Source organism: Pogona vitticeps, chromosome 1 (assembly GCF_051106095.1).
Source record: "Pogona vitticeps strain Pit_001003342236 chromosome 1, PviZW2.1, whole genome shotgun sequence".
Taxonomy (NCBI): domain Eukaryota; kingdom Metazoa; phylum Chordata; class Lepidosauria; order Squamata; family Agamidae; genus Pogona; species Pogona vitticeps.
In genome coordinates, this window is record NC_135783.1 from 172,569,251 (window position 1) to 172,592,940 (window position 23,690).

At 40.7% G+C, this 23,690-nt stretch overlaps 1 protein-coding gene across 10 annotated transcripts in view; it reads left to right on the plus strand.

Moving 5' to 3' along the window:
- Positions 1-18,903, plus strand: part of TRAF3IP1 (TRAF3 interacting protein 1) — a 41,281-nt gene extending 22,378 nt beyond the window's left edge. For 5 of the 10 annotated variants that reach the window (XM_072977380.2, XM_078378917.1, XM_072977385.2 and 2 more), the window contains 6 exons: positions 291-408; positions 1,089-1,125; positions 5,331-5,404; positions 10,949-11,172; positions 13,032-13,187; positions 14,644-14,815. In XM_072977380.2, the coding sequence (XP_072833481.2) occupies positions 291-408; positions 1,089-1,125; positions 5,331-5,404; positions 10,949-11,172; positions 13,032-13,187; positions 14,644-14,650 (616 nt within the window). In that variant the 3' untranslated portion in view covers positions 14,651-14,815. Of the gene's footprint in view, positions 1-290; positions 409-1,088; positions 1,126-5,330; positions 5,405-10,948; positions 11,173-13,031; positions 13,265-14,643; positions 14,816-18,514 lie in introns of those variants that run through there. The other 5 variants (XR_012080503.2, XR_013537974.1, XR_012080505.2 and 2 more) reach the window with 3 other exon arrangements.
- Positions 18,904-23,690: the final 4,787 nt, after the last annotated feature.

The window sequence follows — 23,690 nt, forward strand, 5'->3', positions numbered from 1 at the left end:
GGGGCCCTGCCCCCACTGTAAGCAACAAATCAATATAATCTGCCTCTCTTCCCTCTTCTCAGCTAGCACAAGGAGGATGACTGAAGGATCTGGAAACCAAACTCTTTGAAGAATGGTTGAAAGAGCTGGATATACTTAGCCCGAAGAAGAGAAGATTGAGAATTTATATAGTAGCCTGGTTTTTTGTGGCTTCATAGTGTGGGACCCATACTGATGTGTTTGAATTAAAAGAAATAGCTTTTTCCTCTCACAATCATAATAATTATGATTCTCTCTTTTCTTTCTTTTAGAAATGGAAGTGCCAAAATCATGTCAAATGTAATTATAGATAAAGAGGAAGAGGAGGAGGATGACCAGTTTGTGGTAGAAGCAGCACCACAGTTACCTGAAATAACAGAAATGGCAATGGTGGGTTCATTCATTTCCTCATTCAAATGTGAGCTTCCCACTGTTTGCTCTAATCTCTCCCATGAATTTATACATGGCTATTTAAGGCAAGCTTATGAATGATGGCATCCAATCTGGAGATGGAAGCACCCATCAGGATTGTTAGCCTAGTGTTGAATTGTCATAGAAAATCACTGCTGAAAGGAACAGTTAACACTCATCGTAGTATTAGCTAATAGAAGCAACCTAGAGGCATGAACCTTGGCTCATGGCTTTCTTCTCCAATTTTCAAAAATCTGTTACAGCCTTGGTAATTCAGTATGGATGCTGTAGGGTTATTCTTCTTTCACAAGGATTTGTTAGAATCTTCTGCATAATTAGCCACCCTTCAGTTTCAAACTGAACTGAAAATTCTTATCAGAGCCTATGGTTTCCAAATTGGAAAACTGAGGTTTGTTTTTATTTCACAGAAAAGAAAAATAAATATGTAAAATATAGCTCCATTCTCTGCATGAGTTGGTAACCTTCATTTTGGTTTCATTTATTTTTGGAAAACGAAGTATCTCTGAAAGACAGAAATAACTTCCACTGCCGGTTTGAAATACAGCTGTTGCTGTGTTTTTATAGGTTAAGGTTTTAGGCTCTTAAGTCATAGTAATATAAAACTTATTTCCCTCTTTTCTTCAACTGCTGTTCCTCAGGAGGCAACAGTAGAGCTGGAGGAAGATGAAAAGCACGGTAAGTGGTTTAATTTGTGGTTTTCTCCCTAAGCTTTTTCACATTTGTTCTAGCTAATTTTAGAAAACAGTAAATTTGGCTTAAATCATAGCCATTATTTTCTTCTCTGTCTTTTCGTGCTTGTTTCTTATTATTTGCTCAACGCTGTCAATCTCCACATTTTTATTCAGTTGCATCCCCTTATTTTCATGCTTGTCTCAGTCTAAGATGGCTTCTGAAAGTACATACTCATCCCTATTGTGTTTGACCCCTCTTCCTTTATTTATTGGATGTAACTCAGTCTTGGGCAAACGGAATGCAAACAGATACAACTGATCTTTGCATTCCTGTTCGGTATCTGGAAGCTTTCTGTACCTACAAAATAATCAGAGTGACCCGCAGAACATTGTAAACTACGTCCAAAAAAGAAATTTTGCCACCCAGTTTTGGGAAATTCCCTTCTCCCACTGAAACACTGTCCACAGTGATCTGTAGATCTCCCTGACAAGAGCCTTTTGATAGCTGCTGAGGGGAGGAGAAAAGAGGAAGTATCTGTTATTTGACATTGCCTGCTGTTAGCACAACATTGGTTTTTCTTCATGATCTGTGTGGGATAGATAAAAATCAATGATTTTTTAAAAAATCAAATTGAATTAAATCATGATTTAAAATTTTAAAATAGATATTTTTATTTAAATTCTGCGTTGAATCAAATCCACTCTGCATATGGGGTCCTTTTGTGCCTGTGAAAATGATCTCAAAATCTTCTAGAGCCTACGAACAGTGTTAAGACACACTCTCTCATACCCTGTTTCCCCAAAAATAAGACCTAACCTGAAAATAAGCCCTAGTATGATTTTTCAGGATGCCCATAATATAAGCCCTACCCCAAAAATAAGCCCCAGTTAAGTGAATCCCCATCCTCCACCATTGTGCAGCAACCAGAAGAAGATGACATGACTGTATTTGAATAAATGTAGATTGTTGTTCATGAAAAAAATAACATCCCCTGAAAATACGCCCTAATGCCTTCGTTGGTACAAAAATTAATATAAGACCCTGTCTTATTTTCGGGGAAACACGGTACTCCCGAACTTGACATTTGACCTCAGTTTCTTTTTTGCTGCCATTGAGAGAACACCTAGGAGCTTTCTCAGAGCCTTCACATTTTACCTCAGATTGCTAAGTTTTTATATAGTTCTTACCACTCAGTCGTTTGCCTTCTTCTCATTCTCCATTCTGCAGAACAAAAACATAGGTTTAGAGACTTCTTCTTGCATTCATTTAGTTGTCCATTAACGGCTCTTCCTGTTCTTTTTATGGCCTCAACCATGAAAGTGTATTAACTGTAGCAACAAAATTGCTCCTGATTGGCCATACCCACCACCCTACTACCAGTATCAACCGGCAAATGGAGACAAGCCTCCAGACCCACAATGCCACAGTGTTCACTCACCTTGGTGCTAAATGAACTTATGAAACCGTTGTTCAAACCCATGGCATCTTCACATCCCAGGCTTCTGAGCTCCAAGACTGGTTTCCTGGTCATGGTCACTTCTGCACATAGGGCTAGTGAGCATGGCGCACACAGGAGTGACCAGTCTCTCCTTCTTAAGTGGTCTGCAAGTTCCACATCAATCAGCCGTTAATGCTTTCAGCTTTTTTTCCCCACCACCTACTTTGGAATTGGAAAAATCACTCCACTATTTCAATGTCTACAGAGCATTAGCCTTTTACACATCCAGAACAGGGATTTCAGATTTTTTGTTAGCTACCAGAGATCAAAGAAGGGTGAATGTTACACCTTGAAGATTGTCTAAATGGATAGTTAGCACAATCACCTTATGTTACCAACTAGCAAAGAGACCACAACCTAATTTCTTTTTTATTAACATTTTATTAGTTTTTCAATCTATCTACATTCAGTTTGTTCTTGTTAAACATCGTATCACATGGGTTGCTTATAATTATGTGTTTTTGCTTCTTAGTGTCTTCTTAGTTGTCCCTTCAGAATATTTATATTTTTTGAACATTGACCCAATCATGTATGTATTTTAGTGTACAATATTGGTTACTATCATAATATTGCTCTTATAGTATACTGTACAGTGTTCTCAAAATCCTCTAATAAAGTACCTAATACAAGCAATTCTGGTTTCAAATCTATATAATTTTGAGACAATTTAACCAACCAACTTTATATTTTATACCAATAACAATTAAATAGGTTCTTAACACATAATAAATATTATCTAAAGCATTTCATATAGATTTTCTTTATATAATTGTTTAGCCAGTTCTGTCTCCACATTTTCTGTCAAGTCTATATCATATCTAATATATGTTAAGTAAGTACTATTTGTTTTACCTCTAATGTCTACCTTGGAGGTTGAAGGACACTTGCTCATCAGATAGTTCCCTTGATGTTTGTATTCTTGTAATGCAGCCCCAGAAGCAGTCCATTCCCATAATAATTCTATCCCAGCTTGTGTTCCAGTCAAGTTCAGAACTCAGGATACAGTTTAAGAAAAATTCCACTTTTGCAGAATTAGACTTTCAAGGGTTAATTTGTCTATATTTCACTCAGTCTTCAGAGAAAAAAAAGAAGTCAGAATCTCCACAGAGTCTTCAAGGTCAATGTTCTGGGCTTTTTGCCAACACTGTAGATAGCGGTAAATAGCCATAACATAACCAGTTTAACTGCAGAGTTGTTTAATTAATAATATTAGGAGAAAGATTTTTAAGTTTCTAATGCCAGAGTACTACCAAACTTCCTTCCTTGAAGTATAATTAAATATCTAATTAGTGTCCAATTTATTTTCTTTGCTTCTCTTTGCCTCTCTTCCTCTCTCCAGATTCACCGCTGCTCTTGAAGTAGTGAGGTTAAGAGATACTATTTCTGTTAAAGGGATTGTCTTGTCCAGGGAAAGTCATAAAACAGTATAGTTATAAATATTTCTCACCCAATGATAACAATGTTAATTAGCTGGTTTATTGCTTCTCAGTTTCCGGCTGCCGACAACTTGCAAGCAAGTTTTTCAGTTGCTTGTTTCCACCTGCTGGTTGATTGGGGAATTTCCCAGATCAAATAGGAGTAACCGCCGTCCCCCCCATGATCAACAGGCATCACTCTTATTTCACCACCTCTTAAGGGTGGTTTTAATGCCCTGGGGGGTCCCAAACAGGTCAGAATTCAGCCCAGGGGACGATGCTCCATCCTCCTGCTGCTGTCTCTTCGCAGCGTCAAGCCAGAAGTTCACAACCTAATTTCTTGAAGAAGCACTCAACTAGATCAGTTGCTGAATCAACAGCACTTCTCAAGAGAGTTTAACTGAGATATATTTGTAAAGCAGTGATCAGGGCTCAGCCTTCAATGCTCATCAACCATTATAGATCAGACATCAGGGCCAAACTCAATGCTGCATTTGGCAGTTCTTCAAGTGGTCATCTGTGCATTCGTGCAACCCACCCAGCCTCCCCTCAGTCTGCCACACAATTCCTATCTTCTTACCAGTGGCCGACTGGAGAAACTGAAGGCCTGATGTAAGGTTGGGAGTATGTGCAGTGGAGAGAATGTGTCTTAACACTTTCCTTAGGTTCTGGAAGTTTCCAGTGTCATTAACGCAAGCCTGGAAGGAACCCATATATGTGAATTCACAGCTAATCACTTGAAAAACTACAGCTACAGGTAAGCAAGCTGACCATTTCACTTCCAGAATTCCTCTTATTATGACTATTACTTATCTTTAGGTCCTGCTTTCCATATACTGTATCTATATCCATTGTTCCTAATGCTAGTGAGAATTATTTGTGTATGTTGCCTCTCCACTGTTATTACATTACAGCATCCATAAGGATTTAATTGTTGAAATCCTGCTGCTTAGCAAAGGAGGTTGGACAAGAGTAGGCCCACTGAATTAGTAAGGATTTGCTGAGTCAACTCCTCCCATAAGTTCTGTTGATTCAGATGAGCCTACTCTTATTCCAATTTGCAACACTAAAGTAACAGCTACAGTAAGCCCTTTGAATCAATGGAAGTTATGGAGGAGTTGATCCACCAAATCCCTGCTGATTCAGTGGGCCTACTCTAGTGAGGCATACTATGCTAAGCAACAGGATTTCAGCCAATATGCTATTCAAAGGAAAACAGCACTGGATTATCACCATGTTAGTGTAGCATAAAAGTATTGTTTTTCGATTTATAACTATACATTAATGTTCAACAGGTGGGCTTGTCAAAAGAATATTGGAAACGAAGAAAGATTATGAATTATCACAGTTGCCAAAATCTGCTGAGAAGGTAATATGCTAATAATTTAAAGTAGTGGGTCAGATCTTGGTTGGTTAATCTTTTAATCCCCAGCTTTTTTGTTGCTGTTATCTAGTTCCTTACCCAAAAAGCAAAATTAGCTCTTCAGTTTAAACAGTGAAAGATTTACATTTTTAATAACCTCAAAATAACAGTAGTGCTTCTGTTAAAGGCCATCCTATTCAGTGACACATATTTCCTACTTAGGACTATATTCATAGTTAAAACTAAAATTGTATATACTTTTCAATTAATGTTTTCCCTTCTTCACTGGGATTTTTTCAGAGATGACATGTGTCAGTGATCAGACTTGAAAATTAAGCCCCTGTTTATCTTCCAATGTTGTTGTTGTTGTTGTTTAGTCATTTAGTCGTGTCCGACTCTTCGTGACCCCATGGACCAGAGCACGCCAGGCCCTCCTATCTTCCACTGCCTCCCGGAAGTCTGTCAATTTCATGTTGGTTGCTTCGCAGACACTGTCCAGCCATCTCATCCTCGGTTGTCCCCTTCTCCTCTTGCCGTCACACTTTCCTAACATCAAGGTCTTTTCCAAGGAGTCTTCTCTTCTCATCATACGGCCAAAGTACTGGAGCCTCAGCTTCAGGATCTGTCCTTCCAGTGAGCACTCAGGGTTGATTTCCTTTAGAATTGATAGGTTTGTTCTCCTTGCAGTCCAGGGGACTCTCAAGAGTCTCCTCCAGCACCACAATTCAAAGGCATCAATTCTTTGCTGGTCTGCTTTCTTTATGGTCCAGCTCTCACATCCATACATCAAAACAGGAAAAACCATAGCTTTGACTATTCAGACTTTTGTTGGCAAGGTGATGTCTCTACTTTTTAAGATGCTGTCAAGGTTTGTCATTGCTTTCCTCCCCAGAAGCAGGCGTCTTTTAATTTTGTGGCTGCTGTCACCATCTGCAGTGATCATGGAGCCCAAGAAAGTAAAATCTGTCACTGCTTCCATATCTTCCCCTTCTATTTCCCAGGAGGTGATGGGACCAGTGGCCATGACCTTAGTTTTTTTGATGTTGAGTTTCAGGCCGTTTTTTTTGCACTCTCCTCTTTCACCCTCATTACAAGGTTCTTTAATTCCTCCTCACTTTCTGCCAGCAGAGTGGTATAATCTGCATATCTGAGATTGTTGATATTTCTTCCGGCAATCTTAATTCCGGCTTGGGATTCCTCCAGTCCAGCCTTCCACATGATGTATTCTGCATATAAGTTAAATAAGCAGGGGGACAATATACAGCCTTGTCGTACTCCTTTCCCAATTTTGAACCAGTCCGTTGTTCCATATCCAGTTCTAACTGTTGCTTCCTGTCCTACATATAGGTTTCTCAGGAGATAGACAAGGTGGTCAGGCACTCCCATTTCTTTAAGGACTTCCCATAGTTTGCTGTGGTCCACACAGTCGAAGGCTTTTGCATAGTCAATGAAGCAGAAGTAGATATTTTTCTGGAACTCTCTGGCTTTCTCCATAATCCAGCGCATGTTAGCAATTTGGTCTCGAGTTCCTCTGCCCCTTTGGAATCCAGCTTGTACTTCTGGGAGTTCTTGGTCCACATACTGCTGAAGCCTACCTTGTAGGATTTGAGCATAACCTTGCTAGCATGTGAAAGGAGTGCAATTGTACGGTAGTTGGAGCATTCTTTGGCACTGCCTTGCTTGGGGATTGGGATGTAGACTGATCTTTTCCAATCCTCTGGCCACAGTTGCGTTTTCCAAACTTGCTGCCATATTGAATGTAGCACCTTAACAGCATCATCTTTTAAGATTTTAAATAGTTCAACTGGGATGTCATCACCTCCACTGGCCTTATTGTTAGACAAGCTTTCTAAGGCCCACTTGACTTCACTCTCCAGGATGTCTGGCTCAAGGTCAGCAACTACATTGTCTGGGTTGTCCGGGATGTCCAACTCTTTCTGATATAATTCCTCTGTGTATTCTTGCAACCCCTTCTTGATGTCTTCTGCTTCTGTTAGGTCCCTCCCATTTTTGTCTTTTATCATGTTCATCTTTGCACGAAATGTTCCTCTAATATCTCCAATTTTCCTGAACAGATCTCTGGTTTTTCCTTTTCTGTTATTTTCCTCTATTTCTTTGCATTGTTCATTTAAGAAGGCCCTCTTGTCTCTCCTTGCTATTCTTTGGAAGTCTGCATTCAATTTTCTGTAACTTTCCCTATCTCCCCTGCATTTTGTTTCCCTTCTCTTCTCTGCTATTTGTAAAGCCTCGTTGGACAGCCACTTTGCTTTCTTGCATTTCCTTTTCTTTGGGATGGTTTTTGTTGCTGCCTCCTGGACAATGTTATGAGCCTCTATCCAAAGTTCTTCAGGCACTCTGTCCACCAAATCGAGTTCCTTAAATCTGTTCTTTACTTCCACTGTGTATTCATAAGGGATTTGGTTTACATTATACCTGAGGAGCCTAGTGGTTTTTCCTACTCTCTTCAGTTTAAGCTTGAATTTTGCTTGCAAAATCATGTGAGAAAAAGTGTGGGCAGTGACAGTCAGATATTTGCCAACTCTTGAGTAAGCCAAACATATGTTTTGGTTTGACTCGTATTTACAGACCACCGTTTAACCAATAAAGTCCTTGTTACTTTAGTTTTTTTCTTGTTCAAAAAATGCCAATAAATATTGTTATATTGCTAGACATCTTGGTGGATGCAGTGTGTTGCAGTAGATAGAGACTTTGTCTTAGCCTGTGGAGGTGTAAGTTTAAATCCTACTTACCATACAATTTTCTTGGATAAATATGGGCTAGTACCGATCTTCTAATATAACCTACTTCACCAGATTATTGTTGGATGAAACGGATGGCCAGAGGTAGTGTGGGGTGGAAGAATCACAAATGCCATGCTGAAGTCCTGATGGAAAATATACTGCAAAATAACACATTGTAAACTTTAGAGGTACTAATGAGTAAAATCCAGATTCTCCCACATATTCTTCTGCTCTCTCAAGAGGTTTGAATTTTGAGCAGGGCTGTTCTTGAAAAATTTGACAAAGGTCATAGTAAAGGAGACATATCCCAGTCCATAAAGGCAAAACCTAGGACCTTGAACTGGCAGCCAGGGTGAATACCTTGTCATATTGACTCTGTATGTTCTTTCATTTCTGCTTTATCAAGAGATGTGTTGTGTCAATCTGTGCCAATTTCATCTTCTGATATTTATATTTGAAGTCCCCCTTTTATCTTGTTAATGCTGTTTAATGGTTTCACCTAATGTTAGTGTTGGGTATATTTTTCTCCTCTCTAACTCCAAGAAATTTGTCTAAATCAGTGGAGGGCTGCACATGGCCATCCAGTAGATAGATAGGTAAGTTTATTAGCCAATGGTCATCAGACTCAAAGTGCTCCAGAACAGAGCTGTGACAAATCGTCAACAAGATTACATAACAATAACTTTCAATATTTGAGATTAAAAATATTTAAATTTATTTAAAATATGCACTACAGTAGCATTGTATATAATAAATTTTACATCTAAATAAAATCAGGCTTCTTATTTACAGAGCTACCAACCTGTACAAACCTTTGGTTTTGTTTACTATTCATCTTTATCAGTTTGGCTTATCCAATTTTCCCTCAATTTAATGGCTAAACAACCATATTTAGCGACTTTACAGATTATTTTGTTGTTTCTATCCACTAGCAACTTCTGGAGACAACCCTTCCTTTCTCTCCCCTCCATATTTGATATTATAGGATTAATATACCATTCCCAGATCTGTTCATGTATTTTGCACTCAGAGAGAACATGTTCTAATGTCCCAGTCCTCCCCTCGGCATACACACTTAGTTGCTTCAAATAGGGAATTTTCTTATATCTGCCTTTCTTATATCTACTCTGATTTTTCTTTAGATTGTATAAATATTTTGGCATCCAGTAGTTAGACTACAACTACTATCAGCTTTAGCCAGCATAGCCAGTAGTCAGGATGCTGGGCTTAGAGTCTTAAAAAAACTCACAAAGTTTCATAGTACAAAAATGGTGGTGGTGAATTTGGCTCAGCATTGTTGCTGTCACTGAGCAAAGGCCCAAACCCTGTTGCCAAATACCATGCATGTAACGGTGCAGTTTTCATAATTTGCTGGCTTCCAGTCACATAACTGATTGTGCAGTTGGTACATAGCACTTGCCCAGTTCCACCAGATTTCAGAAATGATTGCCTGGGGCAGGGCCTCCGTTATGACATTTGGTAACTGGAAGGGAGAAGGGCGAGGAACCATGGCAGCGGAATGCCTGATGACTGCTTTCATCTCACAGCCTCATGCAGTCAGTAGCTAGAGGACTGGGAAAATTAACCTGGAGGGATTCCTAGGCATGATGGAGGAGGACTACTTTTCATATGGTGGTACAGGTATAGATAATGCACCTTTATATGTGTATGAAACCTTAGGCGGATAGCCCAGCTGCGGTCCTATCTTGATGTGGGGGCCCTCACTACCTTAGTACATGCGCTTGTAATCTCAAGATTAGACCACTGTAATGCACTCTACGTGGGGCTGCCTTTGAGGCTGCTGTGGAAACTACAGGTGGTGCAGAATGCTGCGGCCAGACTTATCAGTGGTGTGAAAAAATACCAACATATTTCTCCCACTCTGGCCGCACTGCATTGGCTGCCCATCTGTTTCCGCATCGACTTCAAAGTGCTGGTGCTTTCGTATAAAGCCCTAAACGGCTTAGGGCCTCGATACTTGGCGGAACGCCTTCTTCCACCAAGTTCTACCCGTGTCACTCGCGCGAGTTAGGAGGTGAGGCTGAGGAGCCTAACGCCGAGGGAGGCCCGGAAAGAAAAGACAAGAAATCGGGCCTTCTCGGCGGTGGCTCCTCGCCTCTGGAATAACCTTCCCCCTGACATTCGCGCCGCCCCCTCACTGGGTATCTTTAAAAAACAATTAAAAACACTGATGTTCCGGCAGGCCTTCCCCACCGCCAATTCCTGACCTTCCCTATTTTTCCTTTGCCCTAGTCTTTGTTTCACTTCGTTTTTGCCTTTCCCCTACTTTAAAATTGTATTAATTTTTATTGTAAATTGTCATTGTTGTAAGCCGCCTAGAGTGGTCCTATGTGATTCAGATAGGCGGGATATAAATTAAATAAATAAATAAATAAATAAATAAATAAATAAATAAATAAATAAATAAATAGGTAAATAACAGGGATACTCGAGCAACTCTAGTGGATGCCTCATCATATCTAATTTGCTTTAACGTGTTCAAAAACATTTCATGAATTTCTTGTGATGCACTGAAGTAGATGAAGACTACTGAGAAAAGGAGTTTTCAGAGCATTCTTAACTACTGAGCTATTAATTATCCAGGGAGACAACTTTGGAAGAGTAGGCCATTTTATCTTGCATTTTTGCTTGTAAATCTGATATTACACTTTCACTGAGGTCTCTAATGCATCTGTGCCCATTTTCTACGATTTATGTTTTGCTTTTCAACCTATCGTATTTAGTTAAGTTTTTTATCATTGTGTACCTTCCCTCTTTTTCTTTCTTTTTCTTTTTAAAAATCAATTAGGAGAAGCCACTTCTATCAGAAGCAGCAAGGAGAAAAGAGAAAGACCTAGTAGCAAAAGAAATAGATAAATTCCGTGGATCCATTCAGGCTCTTTGTCGGAGTGCTCTCCCTCTTGGAAAAATCATGGACTATATTCAGGAAGATGTTGATGCCATGAAGAATGAGCTCCAGATGTGGCAGAAGGAAAATAAACAACTTGAAGAGGCCCTACAGAAGGAACAAGGGTGAGGATGTTGATGGACTTGCTTAATTTGCATGAAGCGACACTGAGGTTTAAGGGCAGATTATAACATACTGTATTTCGTAAGTCAGGCTGAGTGGTATCAAGCTGATCCGAGATGTCCATTAACTATTAAGATCATATAATTACAGAGAAATATTGAGGGAAGAGTCAGAGCAAACCCAGAACTACAGTGGTTTGAGGAAGGTGCATGAACACCTCACTCAAGCTGTCAGAACAGGCCACAATAGCAGAAACAATTATGTTGGTCCTGCTGTCTTTAGGAAGTTGATACTAGGTTGAAGAGAAATTGAGCAACCATTCATTCCACTCCTTGCCTATACATCACAAGGTTTCTTACTTGTTTTGTCAGGATTGGTACTCACTTGAACAGTCAGGCAGACTTTAGTTCCAGGAAGAAATCACAAGATTTAGCAGAGGTTGATGAGTACTCTGCCTGCTAACTATTCTGGGCTTTGCTATTGCTTATATGAGCCACAAAGGGGACAGGTTGGGCTCTCCAGAAGTTGTTAGGCTTCAGATTCCATCAGCCTCAGCTTGACCATGCTTCGGATAACGAATACGATTTTAGGTCCCCTGCTTCACTTAACAATGTTTCTTTTTTCAATTTAAAAAGTGTCTTAGAAGGGTCAAAAACAGTTCTAAATGCTTGGGTTCGTTAGAGGACCCCCTAAGTTGTGTGCAAACCTGATTTGGCTTTGATCTGACTTTTCGTTAATTTATGGTGAATTTTTTTTTAGCCCATAGGAACCAATGGACCTGTCAAAATCTGACAGCTCCATGCTTTCCTATGGGGGAGAAAACAATTCACCATAAATTAACGAAAGTTCAGATCAAAGCCAAATCAGGTTTGCACACGACTTAGGGGATCCTCTAACGAACCCAAGCATTTAGAACAGTTGCTGAGTCTTCGTTAATTTATTGTGAATTTTTTCTTCTCCCATAGGAAACAATGGAGCTGTCAGATTTTGACAGCTGTCAAAAGTTGGGGGAAAAAAATTCACCATAAATTAACGAAAAGTCAGATCAAAGCCAAATTAACTTTTGCATCCGTTTTAGAGGGTGCAGAAGCTAATCCAAGCATTTAAAACCATTTTTGACCCTTTTATGACACACTTAAATTTGCAAAAATTGACTTCGCAAAGCCATTGAAATGTATTGAGTCAGCTTCAATACATTCCAATGGAGGAAACATTGTATCGTTTAATGATGTTTCCTATGGGTTTTTTTGCTTAAGGACGGCAATCCGTGCCTATTGGAACGGATTAACCGGTTTCCAATGCATTCCTATGAGAAATGGTGTTTCACATAACGATGTTTCACATAACGTTTTTTTTTTTTTTTTTTTGGAACCAATTAAAATCGTTATGCGAGGCACCACTGTATATGGTATATCTCTACTGCTCCTGTTTTACAGATGGGGAACCGAGTAAGACATTTGCCTAAAATTACCAAGTTGCTGAATAAGTTACAGTTGACCACAAGATTCTCAGGCTCTGTATCTACAATCTGTTGAACCACTCTTGTTTCCAGCTTAATTTTGTTACGACAGTCTTTTTTCCCCTTGACCTCCCTGATGTACACTATGGGCAGAATTCCATTTGTTCCTTCAGTTCTCACAACAATCCATTCTACAAGTGGCTACACAATTTCCAATTTTGCACAGGGGTATGTTCAATAATATTGTCTTGTACAAACTGATAACCTGCCCAACCAGTCATACAAAAGATGGTTGCACAAGTGGAAAGAATAAACAAGGTTGTGCCCAATAATTTTTTCATACATGGTTGTATACTCAGGATGGATTCAGAAAGTGTAACATGCTGTTTGTATCCTTCTCAGTATCACAGATGGTGTGGTAGAACCCCTGAAAGCAGAACTTGCCGAATTGGACCAGTTGATCAAAGATGAGCAAGACAGAATTTGCGCAAAAAGAGCTAACATTTTAAAGAATGAAGAAAAAATTCAGAAGATGATTCATAATATTAATTCAAGAAGGTGAAAAACAGAAGGACATGGGACTGGAATTTTCTTTTCTACTAAACAGAAATGAGAAAGAAAAAATGTTCTAGTGTGTGGGTACAAAACTGTTGCATTCAATAGCACATGCATTTTTAAGTTAATTGATTCACATGGTTGTGCGTGACATTGGAATATTGATACCATTTAGATGAAATTTGCCATTCATTCAGCGTTTGAATTCAATGGAAAATATTCATTGGGTTGAAATCCTGTTGGCAGAAGTTGTGCTGTGTAAGGCTGTCTTGTGATTATTCAGAATTTGAACATTTCCAATCATCCTCCCTAGGTCTCGAAGCTCCCTTGGAATCCCTTTCATTATGGGGAAGCCATTGGGGGCCATGGGACTGGGAGCAGAGGAGTCTTTCATTTCCAAAAGACTGCCACAGCTGATGACATGCCTTACATGGCGTACGTTGCAGCAGAATTTGAGCCATTATACTTAAACCCTCTTGATAAATTTTCTCTTCTTGTTGACAGAAGTTACTTTCCTGATTCCTTTATGCCTGTATCCTGTGATACACTCTATACGTTCATTGCTGCTGTATGTAGCATTCTGAACAAAGAGAAGCAGTTCTGCTTCAGTCGTTGAAATACGAAGTTTGGGGAGTTAGTAGTGGTTAGAGTGAGCTGGAACATTTCTGGTGTTGGCAGACCCTGTATGAAGAAACATGTAAAGGACTTCTTATAGACTAAGAAAAAAAATCTGTTTACTTCTGTTTCCTCAACTCTTACAACATGTAAGAGAACAAAAGAAATGTAGCCAAATATGTTAATTACTGTTGTATGGCCTTGATTTACCTGAAAATGGGTGATTTAAATAACAGTTTTTCTGATGGTCGTGGGTTTTTGGATCTAAACAGTTTTTCTCCCCATAAATAAGCAGTCATTTATCGTTTCAGAGCCAATCATTCAGAGAATTATTAATCAAGGAGGAGACACAATTATGGATGTATGGTCTGGTTTTTGTCACATATATCAGTATCTTTTTGAACTAGGAAATGGGGCAAAAATGAAAATTCTCAGTTCTTCTAAGATGTGGTCCACTGCTGGGCCAGCTGATCACCTCTCTCAGTTGTCCTTTTTTCTTTTTCATTGAAATTATTGACTTGTAATGAGATCATTTTTGCACTAGGTGGCACTTGAAGCTGGTGCTGTATTCCATCCATCCCCTCATTCATTGATGGTGAATGCTACTCTGCTAATTACAAACAAAACAACATGCATACATTTTTAAACATTGTGTTTATATGTTTTATATAAGATTGATGAGATTACAATCTGCCATGTACTGAAATCACACATAACTCTTGACATGTGCATTAACTTCTTTATCAGAGATCAACCTTAGTGTTGTCATTTGTGGCAAAATCTACAGCTTTACAGAATATGTAAGTTCTTGTTATATCCTTTTATGGGTTGTTTCTCTTCACAGGAAGTGAGGTAGCACAAATGGAAGGACGGGTCCCTCACCATCACCCTTTATTTCTCTCATGTGCAGTTGCCACTGTGTAAGGTAAAGAATACAAGTTTGATTACATGTGTCATCACTCATGGAAACTTTTTCAAAAAGAAAAATGTGAATAAAGTTTTGAGTGTGTCTGCTACTGTGTAATGGTTGGGGGAGTCATGTGTTCTGGAGGACTGTGGGCTGAGGGTTGGTATCAGAGTCAACTTACTTGTCAGACAGCAATCTTATGCTGGTGCTGCTTCTTCATATGGGAATATAATATATGAAATGGGATATATTATATTCCCATTTTTCCTGTTACATCTTAGATGATGGTGAATTTCTTCTTCTTTGGGATGGTTATTTTGAATAGTTTGTGAAATAGATTAACAACATACTCAGGAGGAAGCCCAGCCAGCACCAGTGGAACACAGGGACGCTTATTCTCATTGTGCAAATACAGTCCTGTGTTGAATGTAGTTGTGTGGGGAAAAATTGAAGGGACGGAGACGAAAGTGAAGTAATAAGATAATAAATACAGATGGGGGTATTTGTATATGAATATCTCTGAGCATCTGGAGTTAAGGAGGGTCTGGCCCGCACACGTCCACTGGTGACAGTGGCCCCGCTCATCCTTCCAATTGCTCCTAAGTGCAGTTCTCTTCCCAGTCGTCTAGCCACTCCTAGAAGAGGGAGGGAGGAGGAGGCTTCCTGCAAGGCTGCTCTGGGGTTAGCCAAGTGGCACTCCGGAGCAATTGGAAGGAAGAGAGGGAGGGACGCTGCCACCACTGGACATGTGAGTGGACAGTTTAGCCCCAGGAGCTGGACCCTTATTAAGTCCAGCTGCATGGGGATATTCATATACGAATACCCCCATCTCTAGTAATAAACTTTATCTAAGACTCTTAAGAAATTGTAATCAGGACATTCCTAGTAAAACAACAAACTGCTAAAACTACAATTTTAAGAAGTAGACTAACAAAGCATACCAAAACAGTATAAACAAGTAGGGTGACAGCAGCTCAGGCAACACCCACAGCTCAGGGAAGCACACACAGTCTCTACCTTGCTTTGAAAGACTCCACTCTCAGTTGTTGAGCATTGGGTATGGGGGCAGGGCAAAGGGTGGCACAGTCACAAGGAGCTGACCCCTTTGTCTCTTCCCTCACAGCTTCCAAAACAGCATTTGCCTTTTTTGCAGCCACATCACACTGTTAGCTCATAGTCAGTCAACACAAGCAAGGAATTTCTTGGAAGAGTCATAATTGGCAGAATTTACCTCCCAACAGATACCAAGATAATTAAAATATCTCATTACTACTTGTGAAGGAGAGCATGTTAGTGAGCCGTCCTCAGTAAGAAGTGTGCAGGAGGAGAGTTGTGGATGTGTAGAAGGCATACTCATAAACTTAGAAGAAGAAGGAATGACAGAAAGGAAGGCAATAGAAATACAGTGGTGCCTCGCACAACGAGTGCACCGTAGAGCGATGAATTCGCTCTACGAGGCTGATTTTGCGATCACAAATGTGATCGCATACCGATGCCTCAATAGGGAAAAAAATCGCAGAGCGAAGATCAGTAAGCAGTTCGCTTACCAACCTTCGCTTTGCGACCCGCCGATCAGCTGTTCGGTGGCTACAAAATGGCCGCCGGAAGCCGCAAAATGGCCACGCGCAGCGTTTTCACGCCCTCGTTAAGCGAGGGGAGGGCGTGAAAATGGCTGCCGGCCATCAGAGAAACATCGCTGAACGGTGAGTACAGCAGCCGATTGGAACACATTAAACAGTGTGGGCTTTTCTGCCTCGCTCAGCAATGTTTTCACACAGCGAGGGTTAGTCCGGAATGGATTAACCTCACTGTGCGAGGCACCACTTTATGTCCATCAGAAGATCAGGGGGAAGAGAAAGGGAGGAGCAAGATCTAATAGTTTGGGAGGAAGTTATAAAGGAGTAGGGTGACGTGCAGAATTTTAGAATTGAAACGGAAGACAACGAAAGGGACAAAAAATTTGTATTCGCGAAGGCTTTCACGGCTGGGATCTAATGGTTATTGTGGGTTTTTCGGGCTTCTTGGCCGTGTTCTGAAAGTGGTTCTTCCTAACGTTTCGCCAGTCTCTGTGGCCGGCATCTTCAGAGGACAGCAAACTGTGCTCTGGGTAGGCTTGAGAGTGGGTGGAGTATTTGTGGCTGTGAGAAGGCTAGTTTGTGAGGTAGGCTATTGTCCTAATCAGGAGATGGTTGATTAATGTGTTTTGTTGTGGATGTATTGTTTTGATAAAGAGGGGAGATTATCTGTCCCTGTGGTTGATGGGTGTCATTAGCTGGTCTTTTGTGTGCAGTAATCCCCTGACCTTGTGGCTGGGTAGAGTTCGTTGACCTTTTGCACTCTGTGTTTTTGAGAGCTGGGAGCCAGGTTTTGTTGAGTTTCAGACATTCCTCCTTCCGGTTGAAGTTTTGTTGATGCTGGTGGATTTCAATGGCTTCCCTGTGCAATCTGACGTAATGATTGCTGGTGTTGTCCAGTATTTCAGTATTTTGAAATAGAATTTCATGTCCAGTTTGTTTTATGGCATGTTCAGCTACTGCAGATTTTTCTGGTTGTTTTAGTCTGCAGTGTCTCTCATGTTCTTTGATTCTGGTGTGGATGCTTTGTTTTGTGGTTCCAATGTATACCTGGCCACAACTGCAAGGTATCCGGTATACTCCTGCAGTGGTGAGGGGGTCCCTTCTGTCCTTTGCTGACCGTAACATTTGTTGTATTTTTGTGGTGGGCTTGAATACTGTTTGTAAGTTGTGTTTTTCCAGAAGTTTCCCCATGCGGTCTGTGACCCCTTTGATGTACGGCAGAAATACTTTGTTTGTGGGTGGCTGTTTTTCTTCTTCAGTTCGGTGTTGTTTTCTTGGTTTGATGGTTCTTGTGGTTTCATTTTTGGAGTAGCCATTTGCCTGTAGGGCCCAATTCAGGTGCCATACATCAAGGGGGTCACAGACCGCATGGGGAAACTTCTGGAAAAACACAACTTACAAACAGTATTCAAGCCCACCACAAAAATACAACAAATGTTACGGTCAGCAAAGGACAGAAGGGACCCCCTCACCACTGCAGGAGTATACCGGATACCTTGCAGTTGTGGCCAGGTATACATTGGAACCACAAAACGAAGCATCCACACCAGAATCAAAGAACATGAGAGACACTGCAGACTAAAACAACCAGAAAAATCTGCAGTAGCTGAACATGCCATAAAACAAACTGGACATGAAATTCTATTTCAAAATACTGAAATACTGGACAACACCAGCAATCATTATGTCAGACTGCACAGGGAAGCCATTGAAATCCACCAGCATCAACAAAACTTCAACCGGAAGGAGGAATGTCTGAAACTCAACAAAACCTGGCTCCCAGCTCTCAAAAACACAGAGTGCAAAAGGTCAACGAACTCTACCCAGCCACAAGGTCAGGGGATTACTGCACACAAAAGACCAGCTAATGACACCCATCAACCACAGGGACAGATAATCTCCCCTCTTTATCAAAACAATACATCCACAACAAAACACATTAATCAACCATCTCCTGATTAGGACAATAGCCTACCTCACAAACTAGCCTTCTCACAGCCACAAATACTCCACCCACTCTCAAGCCTACCCAGAGCACAGTTTGCTGTCCTCTGAAGATGCCGGCCACAGAGACTGGCGAAATGTTAGGAAGAACCACTTTCAGAACACGGCCAAGAAGCCCGAAAAACCCACAACAACCAGGACAAAAGATTGTGCGGTGCAGGCAGAAAGAAAAGAAGCCTCTTCAAAGGTCTGTAACTTGTTAAAAGATTTTCCAAACTTAAAAACAGGTGGAGGACTGCTGCCAGATCCGGATCTACCCAAAGTGGAGAAGAAAGGAGTAAAGCCCTTAGAATGGACAGTAGTAGTTTACCCCCGCAACCAAGGTGGAGGGAGGAAGGTGGTTCGTCCCAGTCCTTCTTACAACGTTCCACCTCTAGAAGGGGACTGGGTGAGACACCCTTGTTGTGGGACAGTGTGCGCAGTAAGGAGTACCCCCCTGAGAGAGATGACCGATCACGAGCACTTTGGTCCAGCCCCAATGTGAGAAACGATATATTTACTTCAAAAACAAAAACTCAGTTACAAGACGTTGCCAGAATTAAGCTGCTTTGATCCATTTGAGTTGGTTAATCATTATGTTGAAGTTAATAAAGTTGAACCTGTTGGAATTTTAAAATCGCCTCTATTTCTTATTCCTGCCAAAATGAGAGAACCGTCACCAACTCCTGAAGAACCTGATCACACTACTACATTGTGTCCCTTTGAAATACTTACAATTTATTTTTCAAAGGTTTTATCCACATCTAGAGATTTGATGAGTCAACTCCATGGATTCAAATGGATCTACTCTAGATCTGCTTACTTTAACGATATCCATTGTAGACATAAAGCAACCCTCTGAACTAATACTATTTATTATTTATTTAATATTTTAACTCCACTTTTCTCCTTCAAAAATATCCAATGTGGCCTTATATCATTTAAAAAAGTATTTAAAATGACAAACACTTAAGTATACAAATACCAAAAAGGATCCAGTCTAAGATATTTAAACAAAAGCAATACCAAAAACACATTCAAGGCAGTAAGGCATAACAATCCATTTAAAACCCCTACCCAGGCAGCCAGTCAATGCAGGAAAGCTTCCCTGGAGAGAAGGTCTTTACCTGCTTGCCCAAGAACAGCAAAGACTGGCTTCTTGTGGGAGGGAGTTCTAAAATCTGGGAGCTAGCAACAGAGAAGGCCTTCTACTGTGTCATCACCAAGCACACACGGGTGAAGAACGTGGGACTGAGGAATATCGCCTCTGATGAACTTAACACCCAGTTAGGCTCATAATGGGAGATGTGGTCATTGAGGTAGCATGGACCCAGGCCATTTAGGGCTTTATAGGTTAGAACCAGAATTTTGAATTGTGCCCGGAAATGGATCGGCAGCCAGTGGAGCTGCTGTAACGGGAGTTATGTGATCCCTGTAACCAGACCTAGTTAACAATCTGTCTGGCGGGTTTTGGACAAGCTGAAGTTAGAGTTAGGGTTCTTTAAGAAGCACACTTATCCACAAAGAACCGTTTAATATCTCTCAGAACACAGTCAGGAATTCCTTTGAGTAACCAACTCTTTGAAAGGCCCAGTGTATAACCTCAGGCAAAAAGCAAGTTCCTGTCAGAGCCAATACATTTCACAAGGAAGGCCAAAGCCGTAACATAACATCCTTCCAGGAAAACAAGCTTATAAGGGAAAATCCGTAAAATACTAAGGAAAAAATCTCAAAGGTCCACATTTTTCTGCCTCTGGTTTAATATTATGTAGAATCAAAGCACCAATATTAATTGATGCAGTTACTTAGCATAATATATATAATATGATTTCTAGGGTAGGGTGCCAGCAAATCAGAAAGAAAATATTTCTGTCATAGATGAAAATAAATATAGTCTACCCAGTACAAATCAGAGCTTGCCAGGAATAAATGAATTCCATCCAAAATATTATGTTTATTTCTTATTTCCATTTATGACATACTTTTCCTCGATTGAACTCAAGGTAGTGTACATCAGTGGTTCTTAACACCCAAGATGGACAGGTCATAGTGGAGAGTTCCAATTAAACGCGATTCACCTGGAGCAGGAACTGGCAAGCCACTCCAGTATCTTCGCCAAGAAAATTCCATGGACAGAAACAAAAGCTAAAAGATATGACACTGAAAGATGGGCCCTTCAGGTCAAAAGGCGTCCAACATGCTAGTGAGGAAGAGCGGAGGACAAGGACAAGTAGCTCCAGAGCTAATGAACTGGTTGGACCAAAGCCGAAAGGACACTCAGCTGTGGACGCGCCTGGAAGTGAAAAGAAAGTCTGATGCTGCAAAGAAAAATAGGAGCCTGGAATGTAAGATCTATGAACCTTGGTAAGCTGGATGTGGTCAAACAGGAGATGGCAAGAACAAACATTGACATCCTGGGCGTCAGTGAACTAAAATGGACGGGAATGGGTGAATTCAATTCAGATGATTTTTGTATCTACTATTGTGGGTACGAATCCCATAGAAGAAATGGAGTAGCCCTCATAGTCAACAAGAGACTGGGGAAAGCTGTCCTGGGATACAATCTCAAAAGTGATAGAATGATTTCAATATAAATCCAAGGCAGACCTTTCAAAATCACAGTCATCCAAGTTTATGCACCAACTGCCAATGCTGAAGAGGCTGAAACTGACCAATTCTATGAAGACTTACAACACCTTCTAGAACTGACACCAAAGAAAGATGTCATTCTAGGGCAGGGGGCAGGGAACTTTTTTACCTTTTACCCCCCCCCAAAAAATTTATATACATTACTCCCTTGATTCTAAAGGAAGGAAATCATACATTATTTGAATTAAAAATATTATTGAATCTACAAAGGCTATGTACTGAACTAGCAGGATGCACCAAATTTGATAAAGATGTGCACTATTTTTGCTGGAACACATTGCACTCCAGCCATGGTGTGGTATAGGGAGTAGTAAGGTGTCCAACGTGCCTAGCAAGTTGCATTAAATTTTTGCTAGCTCACAGAGGATTTAATCATCATCAGTGGCTGCCAGAGTGGTGCTAACAATGACATGCTTACTAGAGACAGCCAACGCAGAATTGGGGGGGGGGGCTTTCCCTACCACTTTAATTATTCTATGTGTGGTGTGCAACAAGGAACAAACCAGGCTAAAGGTCATGTCACCCACCCTGCTGCCACAGCCCAATATCAAAGGACCAGTGTGCTTTTTTTATCATCATCAATGGAAAACTCAGCAGTGGCCAGAGGATTGGAAAAGATCAGTCTACATCCCAATCCCAAAGAAGGGAAGTGCCAAAGAATGCTCCAACTACTGTACAGTTGCACTCATTTCACATGCTAGCAAGGTTATGCTCAAAATCTCCAAGGTAGGCTTCAGCAGTATGTGGACCAAGAACTCCCAGAAGTACAAGCTGGATTTTGAAGGCGCAGAAGTACTAGAGACCAAATTGTTAACATGCACTGGATTATGGAGAAAGCCAGAGAGTTCCAGAAAAACATCTTCTGCTTCATTGACTATGCAAAAGCATGGCAGAAAGTGAGGAGAATTTAAAGAACCTCTTAATGAGGGTGAAAGAGGAGTGCGCAAAAAATGGTCTGAAGGTCAACATCAAAACAACTAAGATCATAGCCACTGGTCCCATCACCTCCTGGCAAATAGAAGGGGAAGATATGGAGGCAGTGACAGATTTTACTTTCTTGGGCTCCATGATCACTGCAGAGTATGACAGCAGCCACAAAATTCAAAGACTCCTGCTTTTTGGAAGGAAAGCAATAATAAACCTAGACAGCAACTTAAAAAGCCACTCTTCCCCCCCCGCCTTAATTCAAGCTTTCTCTTTTGTTTGCCTGTTCTTTTTCATAGTTTTGAGTCAGTCTCTCTCACACACTCTCTCTCTCTCTCTCTCTCACACACACACACACACACACATACACACCCACCCTCCCTCCTTCCCTCCATTTTCTCCATACATTTTCTACATACATTTAAATAAGCTTGATGAAGCCATCAATCTCTCGCACCTTCCTTCCCTTGTTAACTTGATCCTTTCCCTCCTCCTGCTTGCTTGCAGTCATTTCTGGAGGAAGTAGTCATTCAGAAGCCCTGGATTGATTGATTGCCGGGGGCTAATCCACAGCTGTAACCAATCAAGCAGTCTTATCTCCAATCTCTGAAAGAACAAAGGATTTACAAGTGCCCTGCAGCAATCAAAAAAGTAATAGGGAGAGGTGGCTTACAATGTGAGGTTCTGCTGCAGAGGGTGGGGGTGGGAGGGAGGGGGGTAGCACTCTGCTCATTACCCCCAGGATTTTCACTTTTACCCCATTTGGAGTAATTTACTCCTGTTCCCCGACCACTGTTCTAGGGGATTGGAATGCTAAAGTAGGGAGTGAAGAGATAAAAGGAACAACAGGGAAGTTTGGCCTTGGAGTTCAAAACGAAGCAGGGCAAAGGCTAATAGAGTTTTGTCAAAAGAACAATCTGGTCATCACAAACACTCTTTTCCAACAACACAAGAGGCGACTCTACATATGGACATCACCAGATGGGCAATACCAAAATCAGATTGATTATATTCTCTACAGCCAAAGATGGAGAAGCTCTATACAGGCATTAAAAAGAAGACCTGGAGCTGATTGTGGCTCTGATCATCAGCTTCTTATAGCAAAATTCAAGCTTAAACTGAAGTAAGTAGGAAAATGACTGGGCTAGTCAGATATAATCTAAACTAAATCCCTTATGAATACACAGTGGAAGTGAAGAACAGATTTAAGGAACTAGATTTAGTGACTGAAGAACTATGGATGGAGGCTCATAACACTGTACAGGAGGCAGCAACAAAAACCATCCCAAAGAAAAGGAAATGCAAGAAAGCAAAGTGACTGTCCAACAAGGCCTTAGAAATAGCAGAGAAGAGAAGGGAAACAAAATGCAAGGGAGATAGGGAAAGTTACAGGAAATTGAATGCAGACTTCCAAAGAACAGCAAGGAGAGACAAGAGGGCCTTCTTAAATGAACAGTACAAAGAAATGGAGGAAAATAACAGAAATGAAAAAACCAGAGATCTGATCAAGAAAGTTGGAGATATTAAAGGAACATTTTGTGCAACGATGGACATGATAAAGGGCAAAAATGGTAGGGACTTAACAGAAGCAGAAGACATCAAGAAAAGGTGGCAAGAATACACAGAGGAATTATACCAGAAAGATCTGGATGTCCCGGACTATCCAGATAGTGTGGCTCCTGACCTTGAGCCAGACATCCTGGAGAGTGATGTCAAGTGGGCTTTAGAAAGCTTGTCTAACAACAAGACCAGTGGAGGTGATGGCATTCCAGTTGAACTATTTAAAATCTTAAAAGATGATGTTGTTAAGGTGCTACACTCAATATGCCAGCAAGTTTGGCATTGGAAAAG